Source organism: Tyto alba, unplaced genomic scaffold, assembly GCF_018691265.1.
Source record: "Tyto alba isolate M040663 unplaced genomic scaffold, T.alba_DEE_v4.0 Super-Scaffold_2, whole genome shotgun sequence".
Lineage (NCBI taxonomy): Eukaryota > Metazoa > Chordata > Aves > Strigiformes > Tytonidae > Tyto > Tyto alba.
The window spans coordinates 74,989,243-75,002,141 of NW_024881282.1; the positions used below are offsets into that span (position 1 = coordinate 74,989,243).

Consider the following 12,899-nt stretch of genomic DNA (forward strand, 5'->3'; position numbering starts at 1 on the left):
ATGCTGCTGAAATTCAAGAGTGTATGTACAGATGGCTGTATGGGAGAGTATCTTGTGCACATTGAAAATAGATTTAAGTAAGAAACTGGAATTTTGTCATTTAATGATGAAGATTCCGTTTCATATTAATCCAAACTGAAACTAAATGCTTTCCTCAGCAAGTGTTCTGGAGAGGGGGAAAAGTTGGATTTTCTTTATTGTACTCAATTTGATTAATAAACTGAGCAAATGAACAAAACAAACTAAAGGTACTAACATTAGACCAATTCGCTAGGGCAGCATGCCCACACCAGAAGATAGGAAAACGAATCATCCACTCTACAGTCTGTGCACTAATTACTTTTACTGATGTCAACATTATTATTATAGTCATCTTCTGCAGCAGCTGCAGTACCACTTTGCCTGTCCATCTGCTTCCTTGTTTTGATTACTGCAGTGCAAGTATCATCCTAGGAGGCATAAGAGAAGAGGAGACCCAGCCTTTTTAAAGCACAAGTCCTTTAATAGCAAGGAAGCTACTTGCCTTTTTTGTTTTGTTTTGTTTTGTTTAAAGCATTCTCTTTTTCTCTATTGGGGATTTTTTGTGACTTTCTGTTCACAGATAGCACAGCCTGCGTTTTTTCTAATTTTGTATTATGATTTCAAACGTGCTTTCTGGCCTTCTAATTACCTGTTACCATAATAATGTTTAGTAGTGTTGTATCATATTATATCCAAAAATGTAGTTTTAAAACCACTAATTAATTAAAGGAGTCACAAAAACTCTCTGTTTTAAGAAAAAAAAAAAAGGAAACAAAATAAAAATCTGACAGATGGAGAAACTGAGTCACAGAACTTGCAAAATGTATAAATACTGGAGTTCAGCAGGAGAGCAATGACAACACCCGCATCTTTTCTGCACTATAGTTTCTATTATAGAATTCACTTCAAAATTTTTCCACCATTAGATGTGGCCAAGAGTTAAGTGATGTACCCAGGATTACCTGAGTATCATGGAAGAATCTGGAGATTAAATTCACTCTGCACTTTTTTCCTCTCCTTCCTTTTGCAGATCTAGACTTCGGTATTTTTCCTTTGCCACAATATGAAATGAATGCAATTTTGAAAAGAAATCATGCACTCACAGTACATTGTAAAAACCATTACATTCATAGCAGTAATAAACTATAGAATAATTATTAATCTGTAAATATTAAAATTACAGATTTCCTGAAAAAGTCTATTGGGTATTTAAAGGAGAAATACATTTCTTTTAAGACTGAATGGAGATTTTTGTGATTTCATGTAAGAAAAGAGGCCTTTAATGACTAGAATTTAGTTGAGGAACAAGGCTAAAAGAATTCAGAATTTGTTAAATTCTGATTTCTAGTTTTGGAGTAAACTAATAGAGGTTTAATTTTGTACATTTTTTTAAAAGATAAGGTTATCGTTTTCATGATTTTGAGGGTAAAAATTAAAATTACAAATAAGATTTAAATAATGTAAAATTGATATTTTTGTTCACCTAATGACTGGTTATTTATATCACTTCTTTCAATTGCTTAGTTCACCTTCAGAGAGCTATTAGGTTACTCCAGTTTATTCTGCTTTATTGCTTCTCTCTTTCAATGTGTAGTGACTAATCCTGCCTCAGCTGTTGTAATACCTAAACTACAATTGACTTCAGTGTAAGTCAGAGCAGAACATATCTTTCTCTGACAGTCACCTTCCTAATTAGAGATAAGAATCCCTCTAAGCCCCTTGTAAAAGAGTTGAAAATGATCTCTGATCTTCATCTATTTTAGGTCCTTCACTCCTACACAGGATCAGCGAACAGTTCTGCAGAGAGAGAAGCAGTCTTAAAAACAGCAGATAATTTTGTAGGGGGGCTCTGGGGTGGTCAGTAGAAAGGGTGAGCGGGTGTCTCTCAGCTGGGCAGGAGGGTACTCCCTGTGAGAGGGCAGATCTGCCCTTGATCGCCTTTGGTCTGCTGACGTCCCACTTGTTAGCAGCTAAGGCACACCGCAAACCCTGCCGTTTATGTAAGGCTCTGGGTAAAAAAGTGAGCTGAGGCTTGTAGGGAGTGTTATGTACTTTGTGGAGGGCTCTTATCATTGCCTCTCTTGATGAACGTTTGGTGAGTAAGCAGGCTATTTTCCTGAGTTGTCAACACTGGCAGTATGAGGTGTTAACGATACAGAAGGAAATGTCCTCATCATTACATAAGATAAAGAAAATAAATGGAAAATAGAAATGTTTATTGCCCAAAGTATATTTGCATTTCACCTTCTTATTTCTCCTGCCCATCTAAACTTGTTAAAAAATGTTGCTGCGTTGAAATTATTCACATCTACCATCAAATATTCACATTCAGATGACCCAATTAAAAAATAATCACAAGTGGAAAAAAAAGAAAAATAATCTAATTACTGCCTTATGTGAGTTCAGAAAATAATCTGATTTTTACCTATTATTACAAGTATGTGATTTATTTTCCAGTATTTTTTTTAAAAAAGCAGAATTAGATTACTTGCACATCATTTCTACTGTGGTTTCTGTTTATTATTTAAGCAATAACAAGGTACTTTGTGGAGATCTATTGATTCTCAAAATACTGAAGATGCTCTTTATTTCAAACCTACAAATTGTCTTGCTGAATTCAGCTGCAGGATTTTTGAGGCCTCTCTTAAAAAACCAAAAAGGTCTTACCAGTTAAAAGTCCCGATTCTCGTTTTGGATGGATCAGCGTATCCAGACAGCCGTGCTAGAAGTAATTTGGTTCTAATTCAAATGGGAGGCTCAGAGCCTGTGCAGTGGTTTTCTGATGACACTACGTTTTCTCTACAACTTTAATTCCGTTTCTCTGACAGAAATGTGCAGATGTAAATAAAAGGGATGGTGGTGGAGGTTTCGTGGGTTAGTAGATTATAATGACCTTTGTTCTTTTTCACTTCTGGTTTGGTGGAGTTTCTGCAAATTGCAGTTTGGTGATGATTGAAAATTAAGTCAATTGGTTTTAAGTCAGCTTGCTATAAAGAAATGCATTTACTAGAAGTGTCACCTTTTGTCATGGTTCTTGTCAATCCTACCTGAACAACAATGGCCTGAGTGGGCTGGTAACAAACCGCCCTTTCACCCCTGGACTGGGTATGTAGTAGTCAGGGTGAAAGTGTAGTTTGAATTGCTACTGTACATACTAAATCAGTTCTCTGGATAGAAGAAAGCTGTCAGGTCCCTTGGGTGGTTACTGGCTTTTGGAAACACTACGTTAATTTTCTTCCAGTTGATGCATATCTTGCAGGGATATGGGGAGATTAATTAATGTTTTAAGTACTTATGGAGATATAGGACACTGTTTAAGACCTAAGTATTTTTGTTCCTTACAAATTAGTTTTTCTGAGGAATCACTTAAGAATTCTAATAGTGTAATAGGGAAAATGCACAGTCTTAACCTTCTTAACTAGAAAATAAAGTTATATATTTAAAAAACCCCAGGTTTTGTTTCTTTTGTCAGCTGCATAAAGAGACCTTTTAAAAATGTTGCACTACTGCTGGAAGTCTAGAAACTATTACACCTTGGGTATAAACTGATCAGCTCAGTGTAATGAAATTCTATGCCCTGCAGTAAAACAGAAAAATCAAGGTCATTTTTAAAATCATGGTGTCATTTATTGACATCTGTTCACCTGCAATGTGTAATGTAGACAACATTAGAAATTTAAATGCACTGTTCTTTTTCGAAATTTAATCTTAACTACTTTGAGAAGATAGAAAAGGTTTATTGAAAACGCACTCGGAATTTGTCTGTTTCTTTACTGATTAATTGCACAACTGAAGATGATGGCTTTTTGTTCACAGTCTAATGTCTGGCAATTATGTTGCTATAGAAATAGTGCAAATAGATTTCCTTATTTCTGTCCCATAAGAACTTGCTGTACAAAATTGTTAAATCATTTGTATTGTTGCGTTATTGGTGGAAAAAATACTTAGGTTGTCCTTTAAATGTCTTCTGCTTTTAGAGCAACATTCGCAAGTCCCGTATTTCTTTATGGTGGAGCCTTTGATTACGGATAGAAAACACTGTATATATTAGTATGCAAAGCCTGATTTCAGGAGCCTGCAGCAACTAGCTGCATGGTAATATTCACTATATTGTTTTACATTTCAAAGAGGCTTGACAATAAAGATGTTTTTCACATTCTACTCAAAGTATCAAAATTTCTACAGGGAAAAATAAGTTGGAAGTGATTGTCGTGAAGTGGGGGCCAGTTTAGAATCAGTGGGTCAGATTTATTATTTGACTGTTAGAATAGCTATTTTAGACACACACAAATATGATAATTCACAGATGGGAAATTATACTCATTAAGTTCTAAATTTACAGTGTGGAGGAAATAGAGACATTTGTATAAATAAATATATGTCTTTTCAGCATCTTCTTGCATTCTTGTCTAATAATGAATAAGGGGGTACTTTCATTCTCATTCCTTGAATTTAGATGTAATGGTAGATACTAAATAGTTATATTAAGAACAGAGCTCAAGAGGTTTAATTTCAGTAATAGCAAAGTTAATTAGTAGTTTGGTATGTTTTTTAAAAATGAGGTATGCTGTTCTAGTTTTATGTTTAAGGAGACTTTAAATCAGTTTTACAGGCTGCAGCATTAAAATTATTGTAAAGTAACAGTAATGCAGATTTTCAAGTATCTTTGCTCTCATGGTACTGGTACTCAGCCCACTATTGTTCAGTGGTTTACTAGCTTACCGGTAGTTATCAGTGAAAATGGGTTATAGTTTTTGGACTGTGAAATCAAGTCACTTTCATGTGAGTAAGTGGGATGGGGTTTAGCACATGGATTCTGTCAGCCTGTATTTTTTTCCATCAAAGATAATCTTGTAATTCTGCAAACAGGCAACAATAATCTAAATTTCAAATCTGTACAGCTGAGTAATAATGTTGCTTCACGCTATTAACAAGTTGGCATACATGCTATAATACAATGCACTAAAGATATAAAGACTGCTGAAAAAAATAATTTAAAATATGCAAGTATAAATGGGGTTTTTGCCTGTTCATTCCATACTGATAAAAGAATACTGATCTGAATCCTTTCCTTACCACCAGTCATGGCATAGCATAGAAGGTGGTTGAATCCGCAGTCTCAATTCCTCTGTGGGCTATAACAGCCCTCTTTTTATGGTTCTGAAACTCAGCTTTTTATGAACTTAGGGTTGCTTACGAATGGCCTAGCTGAATGGCCAGCCTGAGGGTGGTGATCAGTGGTGCAAAGCCTAGCTGGGGGCCAGTAACTAGTGGTGTACTCCAGGGGTCAATACAGCGTCCAGTCCTATTTAGCACCTTCATTAATGATCTGGATGATGGGGCAGAGTGTACCCTCAGCAAGTTTGCTGATGACATAAAGCTGGGAGGAGTGACTGATGTTCCAGAGGGTTGTGTTGCTATCTAGAGGGACCTCAACAGGCTGGAGAAGTGGGTTGACAGGAACCTTGTGAAGTTCAACAAGGAGAATTGCAAAGTCCTGCACCTGGGAGGAACAATCCCAGGCACCAGTAGATGCCGGGGGCCACCCAGCTGGAAAGCAGTTTAGTAAAAAAGGACCTGTGGGCCACAAGTTGAACATAAGCTGGCAATATGCATGCCCGTGTGGCAAAGAAGGTGAACCTGGGCTGCATTAGGCAAAGTATTGCCAGCAGCTTGAGGGAGGTGATCCTTCCCTTTATCCAGCACTGGTGAGGCCACACATGGAGTACTGTGTTGAGTTCTGGGCTCCCTAGTAGAAGGGAGATACGGACACAGTGGAAAGAGTCCAATAAAGGGTCACAAAGAAGAAGGGACTGGAGCATCTCTCCCATGAGGGAAGGCTGAGAGAGCTGGGACTGTTCAGCCTGGAGAAGAGAAGACTCGACTCAGGGGGATCTCATCAATATAGATAAATACCTGAAGCGAGGGTGCAAAGAAGCTGGAGCCAGGCTTTTCTCAGTGGTGCCTGGTGACAGGACCAGAGGCAGTAGGCATAAACTGAAACACAGGAGGTTCCCTCTGAACATCAGGAAACAGTTTTGCAGTGTGAGGGTGACTGAGCCCTGATGCAGGTTGCCCAGAGTGGTGGTAGAGTCTCCATCCTTGGAGGTATACAGAAAACACCTGGATGCGGTCCTGAGCAACCTGGTCTAGGTAGCCTTGCTTAAACAGGGGGGTTGGACCAGATGACTTCCAGAGATCCCTTCCAACCTCAACCATACTGTGATTCTGTTGACTTGCCGCCTAAAATCTCTGCCTGAAAGGCTGGTTGGTCTCTTCGAATTTGGCATCTACTAAATGTAGACCTTTTCTGTCCTAAACTAGTAAAAATTTTAAACTTTTGCCATTAGAATATTAAATTTTCACACTTATGCTTGTATTAGTGGGGAAAGACTCAATTTTATTAGTTTACGACAGAAAGATTTACTTAAGGGAACCTTATTGTAAAATACAGTTTGCTAGTCTGTGTTCATCTAGAATGCAGAGGCCTATGTTCAACTTCGCATTCTTGAGCTGGGACAGAGAGCAGGGTGAACTAATACTGTCTAAATGTCTCCTGGCACTGTCATTTTGAAGTATTGGCACACATTCCTAATCATTTTATCTCAAAAAGCCCTCTGTTGTGAGGAAGTTGCACGATATTACTGTCTGTGCAGAGTATTGACAATAGTAACTTTATAGTAATAGTTGAAACTAGTTACACAAGGTGAACACATTTTTTGCTGATTGTTGATTATGGCCCTCATTCAGCAAAGCACTTAAGCACATTCTTAAGTTCACATAAATCAGGTATACCATGGAAGTCAAACAGACTGCCTGCATCTCTTGTTCTAATAAGGGTAAGCTTTGCTGAATTATTGTTTACACTAATGATCTTTGTCCAGTTCATGTACACAATGAAGTGAGCCCTACTGTTGAGAAAAATCATTGCCATTTGTGGTCTAGCCTGCTGGACATATTTTGTCTAATTTATGTGTGCAGTTTCCATGAGCAAGTAATTGCTATGTGAATAGTATGTGTGACCAAGTACTGAATTTTTAAACAGTATGAAAAAGGGTAAAATTAGAGTAAATGGGCCAGACTGGAATCTGATTGTTGTGTTTTTCTGTTTTACTCTACACAGAAGCAAGTGGATTCCATATGAATAACATTTTTAAAAGTAGCTAAATGCTTATAGTCCATATGTCTTTCAAAAGCATCTTTCTATTCCCCTGGTTCTGGCCAGCTGTCCAGCAGGTCAGAATGGCAGAGCATTGCCCTAGTTTATGTTACTGGGTAGTTGTTCAATTCATTTCTGAAAGCAAAGAATTGACCAGAGGAAGACAGATCTAAGCTGTCTTGCACTGCCCAAGTTGTTGCACGGGGGCTAGTAAATTGTCTGAGTGCCTGGCTCAGCTGTATCAGTTCTGGGGAATAAAGTGGTCACTGGGCACAGGAACAGCAGTGACAGTATTTTTAATTCCCAGTTTGGGTTGGTAGATTATTGATTTATGTAAGTGTAGTTTAAGTATAAGAACATTTTCACAGCAGATTTTTATGAAAAAATATCCAGTTCTGTGCCCGATCTTAACCTCCCAACCATTTTGTAGTGGTGCAAATTATGATTTATGTGCAGATTTACTCTGCTGTGAGATCAAAAAAAAGCTACGAAGAGATAGTACCATGAGTTAAAAAATGCTGAGTTAAATGGATCTACTTCTGGAGGGAAATCGTGTTTTGACATTATTGTCCTACAGTTGCTTACAATTAATGTTCACAGATTGAATTCAGTTGTATTCCATGATGGGGAAGATATGTATTTGTCAACCTGAATCTTGCCTGTCCTGAGTTTTAGATACTATCAATTACAGTTAGGGTTCTTCTGTTGAAAAAAGAACATACTGCACGAAAAGAGGAAATAGCATTCTATTATATGCTAAAGTGCAAAAATTTCCTTCTGAGATACTTTAAATTATGTATGGAAGCTTCTTGTAGGATTTCTGTATATGCAGTATGCACCTGAAACAGTTTTGCCCCGGATAACGGTACTAGACCTCCTAACTCTCAGAGGTTTTTGTGTTCTCTGCATTATTAAACACATACACTGATGGGGGTGAAATACGACAGAATGGTGACCTTTTCCCAGTGTTGTTGGTTATGGAATAGGAAGCTGTTGGAAAATGATTGCCACAGAGCTGAAAAGATAATCGGATGCAGTTCATTACTCATCTTGTCAGCTGCTCCTGCTACAAGGGATTGTATCACAAGATGTTAATCTGCTTGTGACTAGATTTCAAAGCAAGCATTTTTATTTTGGAGGGGGTGTAAGTAATTTAACATCTTTCAATTTTATTTAATTTTGAGAAGTGAGAGAAATGGAAAATTCCTAATTTAAAGTCTCAGAATATTAATTGATAAAAATATTAGTACATCCTTGTGGGTTCTGTTACAAAAATAAGATGATATGCTGCAAAAAGCTATTTAATTGCAGAAGTTGTTCTTTTTAAGCTAATGATGAGGTTGTGTATTTCTTGAATAGTGGAAGTTAGTCTGCTATCATACTTCAGTGTGTTCTGTAAAACAAGTATAGACACAAGACAGATTTGCACCAAAAGCAATCCCTTCTACACATTCAGTCACTAATGTGGATGTACCCAATTCTCCCATACGTTGTCTACCAGTGAGGGTATTTGGTGCACATGTAGAGGAGGACCATATTCACTACTTACACTCTACAGACGGGAAGATGACAAGAATGCAATTTTATCTAGATGACATTTACTGAAAGGGAAAGGCCCAAAAGAGCGGTTACTTTCTGATACTGTGGGATGTTGCTCTTGGTGCTATGTGAAGCATAGGTGAAGGTTTATAAACTTTCCATTGCAATAAGATGAGCCAGTAGATTTGCTGTGTACATTTCAGGCACACAGTACTGCCCTTTCCTCTTCCACCTTCATCCTGCCTATCTACTAAAGTTCTTGAAGAAGTTGTCCAGTACAAAGAGAGGGACATTCCTTTAATTACCGGTTTAAGAAAAATAGATAAATGGTTTCTGGATGCTCATGGTTGCATATGACACTTTTTACTTCAGCAGGAGCATCTAATGTTAATGCCTTGCTGTATTCCAATTTTGGTAGATACAGTCCACCCTCTTAAATACCCCCTGGTGTATGCGTAGGCAACAGTATTCTCTAGTTCCTGCCACAAACTCTTACATGGTCTTTTGTGTACTATTAATCAGCATCTGTATTTCACCTCCAGAGGGACTGCATCTCAACACTGGACAAAGTGAAACGGTGTATCTTACGTTATAGAAGCAAGCAGTAATGACTCCGTAGATAATGGTTTTAGTTGGTGTAAAGCTGAGGCATTAATTTTTTTTTCGCCTAAACATTTTTGACTGAGTTGTCAGGATGAAATATTATTTGAGTTTTCCACGTGGCTTTTCCCTTCTGTTTCTCCTCATATGTAATACAGTTGGTTAGCTGAGATGCAAGGGCTGCCTTCACTACAGAATTCTGACAGTTAATGAACACCATTTGCCCAGGTCAGAAGACACAAGCTAATGGACAGAGGCTTAATTGGTACATCTGTGGCTACTATGCAAATGTTTACATGAGTACATATGTATATATATCTGACTTTATGTATATATATAGGTACATACAGAAGTTACGTATTTTCACAATGTCATCACATGTATATTACTGTTATTTGTCACCATGTTGAATCTGACAATTAAGATAGAAGTGTTGTGGAGGGAATACATGCAAGTTTGTTTTCAAGACCCTTTAATCATTGCATTTTTTGTCGAAACTATGACAGCCATAGATGGTGTTTGAAAATGCTCTGTAAATGTTTTCCCACCTCCATTAGATTATTTAGAAATTTAGAATACCATGCTGAATAGGCAAATATTGTTCCAGGTTGGGATAGAGAAGATGAAAACTAGTTAATTTACTTTGTAGTTGATGTGAAAGACCTTTTGTTTTATACTAATTTTCATGTTATAAGTGTAGATTTGTGAAATGAAGAACTGAGTAATTTCACGTTTATGCTATAGTAATAAATTTACAAAAAACCCTGAAGATATTTTATGAAGTGCACCTTCTGAGTCATTGTCTGATATTATAACTTTACCTTGCCCATCTATAAAAACGAAGTACAATTTTACAGAAAATAATACGAACATAGCTATAAAATAAATTACTTCAGTTTCTAAATCTGTCAGTGTCCTCAAGCAGTCAAAAATGATATTCCATCATCTCAGTTTATTTTAGTATTCTATGTTAATTCTCATACATTTAACAAGTATGAATCCAACATCATAAAAGATGTTCTCTCTCAGTTCTTAACACATGACCCACAAATTCTGTCATTCCTTGAATATCTTTAGAGATGAGAGGTAGGATTGGATTTATTCCTCATCTAATCTCAGAATTTGTGAAAGCATTCTATCTGGTAATACTTTTTTTTTTTTTTTTTTTAGATGTCTCAGTGTACCTTTGACTGATTTTCAGGTTTTATATCAGTTCTTTAAGCTGATAGTTTTGGAACTGAAACTTGAGTTTGAACTTGCAGTCTTTCAATGACCAGATCTTCAAGTGGGATGCAGTGGTACCCTATTAATGGATGACATTCTAAATGCCTTCATTGCTTTGCATGTTATTGCCAATGCAAGTGAATAGAGTGCATTCTTTCTTCCTTTGTCATCTTAGGTAGTAATTCAATTTGGAGTAGTTGAACTTTGATAGATAATTGCTTCTTTTTTGTGGTGCTGTGCAGTGCAGAAGCTGAACTGACAATTTAAAAGGGCTGGTGTTATTAACAAGAACTAGGTTTGTTCAGTTGTTTGGGGTGGGTTGTTTTCTGTGTGGTTTTCTTCTTTTTTTTTCCCCTTCATTTTTCTCATAGTGAAGTCACTGGCCGTACCAAAAGGAAAGCTGAGAAAATGCATCCCTCTGACAGTGATTTCAGTATTGACCCCTTACTTAAACCCATCTTTAGCTGTGAAAGTTGTGCTTTGATTTAAAACCTTGGATGTTTCAGTGAGTCAGGACAGAAGCTGCTAAGTACCAGCACAAGATCCGTAGAATTGCTGACATTTGTCATCACTGCTGGCTGTTTCACTTTTTCCTCCTGAACACTTCATGCTGATTACCATTACTATAGTGATTTGGTTAAACTGGTATTTTTATACACTAGGGTCAATACATTACATGTATATCATACAATGAAGAAAACCGTTCTGTCCAGAGTGAGCTTCCCCTTCTCATGAAAACTCTGGACAGCTTTCCAAGTATCTAACTCATGGGCAGGACAGGATACCTATCGTCATCTCTTGTAATTTTTTCTACCTCAAACACACAGACAAGAAGAAATCAAAGAGAGAAAACAAAATCATGCTTTAATGCTTAAGCGTAGTGCAAGATGTTGGGGTGAGTATGGAAACAGCCATTTCTTGTATGTCCTTTTGCCAAGAATATGCTACCTGGTTTCCACTTACGATAGCAAGCCCTGATGAGACAAGGTGATAAAAGAGTCAACTGTGAGGTTAACTGTATTTTCATGTGGTTTATGTTTTTAGAAACAGGAGACTGTTCTGTGTGAAGCAGAGCAGCATGTACTGGTTTTGGTCCCTGGTCGGTGTTTGCAAGCACATTGTAATGGCAGTAACAATAATTGCTGTGATGTAGCCAGCATGTGAACCCCCCATGGACTGCGAAGGTCACTGCAATGCAAAGAGATTTTCTAACTTGGCTCCTGAGATACACTGCTTCAGTCTACAGTCATGCCCCTAGAGAGCTGGGAGCATTTCTCTCAGACTTGAAGGAAAATATTCCATTTGATAGAAGACTGAAGCTTTTATTTTTGTTTTCTCCAATATTTTTTCTAGCTTTAAACTTGAGGAAGACTACTCAGACTTCATATACTTAGTTTTTATTCTAAGTGATGGTAGAACAGCTTTGACTGGAAGCATTTGCATTGTTTAGGATTCTTTGAAAAGGGTATGTTTTGAAACTTGCATTTTCTTTTGTCCCTTGCTATCAGGATGGCCAGTCTGATATTTTGTACAAATTTTGGACTGCAGTAACTCAGACACTTTCGTCTCAGTTTCAATCAGCAACAGACTGTAAGTATTTGGTATAAATGATTTGTAATGTGTTCTATAGTTATTCTGAATGTCTCATTTCAGTAAGCCCTTTGCTCATTACCTCCTCTACTAGAACTATAGCAGTGGTTCACTCAGTGCGGGGTCTGTGAATTTAAAACTTCTTGGTAATCAAACAAGGTGATCATTCTAAACGAAGGTTGAATTTTCAGAAAGAAATATTTTCTGCTTCATTAAGTAGTCATTATTTAATAACAAAAACGTATTTTTACAACTGTATGTGGAGGTAAAAATATTTGGAATGGTACATTATATTTTCCAAAATGAATGGGTTTGCCAAATTCAAAAATAGTAATTGGATTTTAAAGAGCAGTTCTTACACTCTTTTCTTGTTAAACACTGATTAGTTGTAAAAATCTGATTTTTGCCACTTTTGGATACCTTTGTAAATAGGAGTTGAGTTTCTTCCAAATTGTGTCTTATCTAAATATAGATAAATGGCTGGTGTTTGGACTATACATGATATTCTGTACATGTGTAATACATAAATAGCAGATACAGTCAAGGAATATTAAATAAAAATAATGTATAAACATAAGACAGTACTATTATCAGTACATGCTAATACGGCAAGTAGTTGGATCATAGGTGAATTTGGTGCTTTTGTAGATATATCTTTAATGTTTATATACAGTATATAAAATTAATCTTATGCACATACAGTTAAAGTGCATAAGATGTGCATTTATCTTCGTGATCTCAGCTGTTGCATTGGCCCTTCAAAATT

At 36.9% G+C, this 12,899-nt stretch overlaps 1 protein-coding gene across 1 annotated transcript in view; it reads left to right on the forward strand.

Moving 5' to 3' along the window:
* COG5 (component of oligomeric golgi complex 5) overlaps positions 1–12,899 on the forward strand; it is a 188,705-nt gene that overhangs the window by 125,919 nt on the left and 49,887 nt on the right. The window contains exon 11 of the mRNA XM_032996224.2: positions 12,052–12,133. Within this exon, the coding sequence (XP_032852115.2) occupies positions 12,052–12,133 (82 nt within the window). The remainder of the gene's footprint in view (positions 1–12,051; positions 12,134–12,899) is intronic.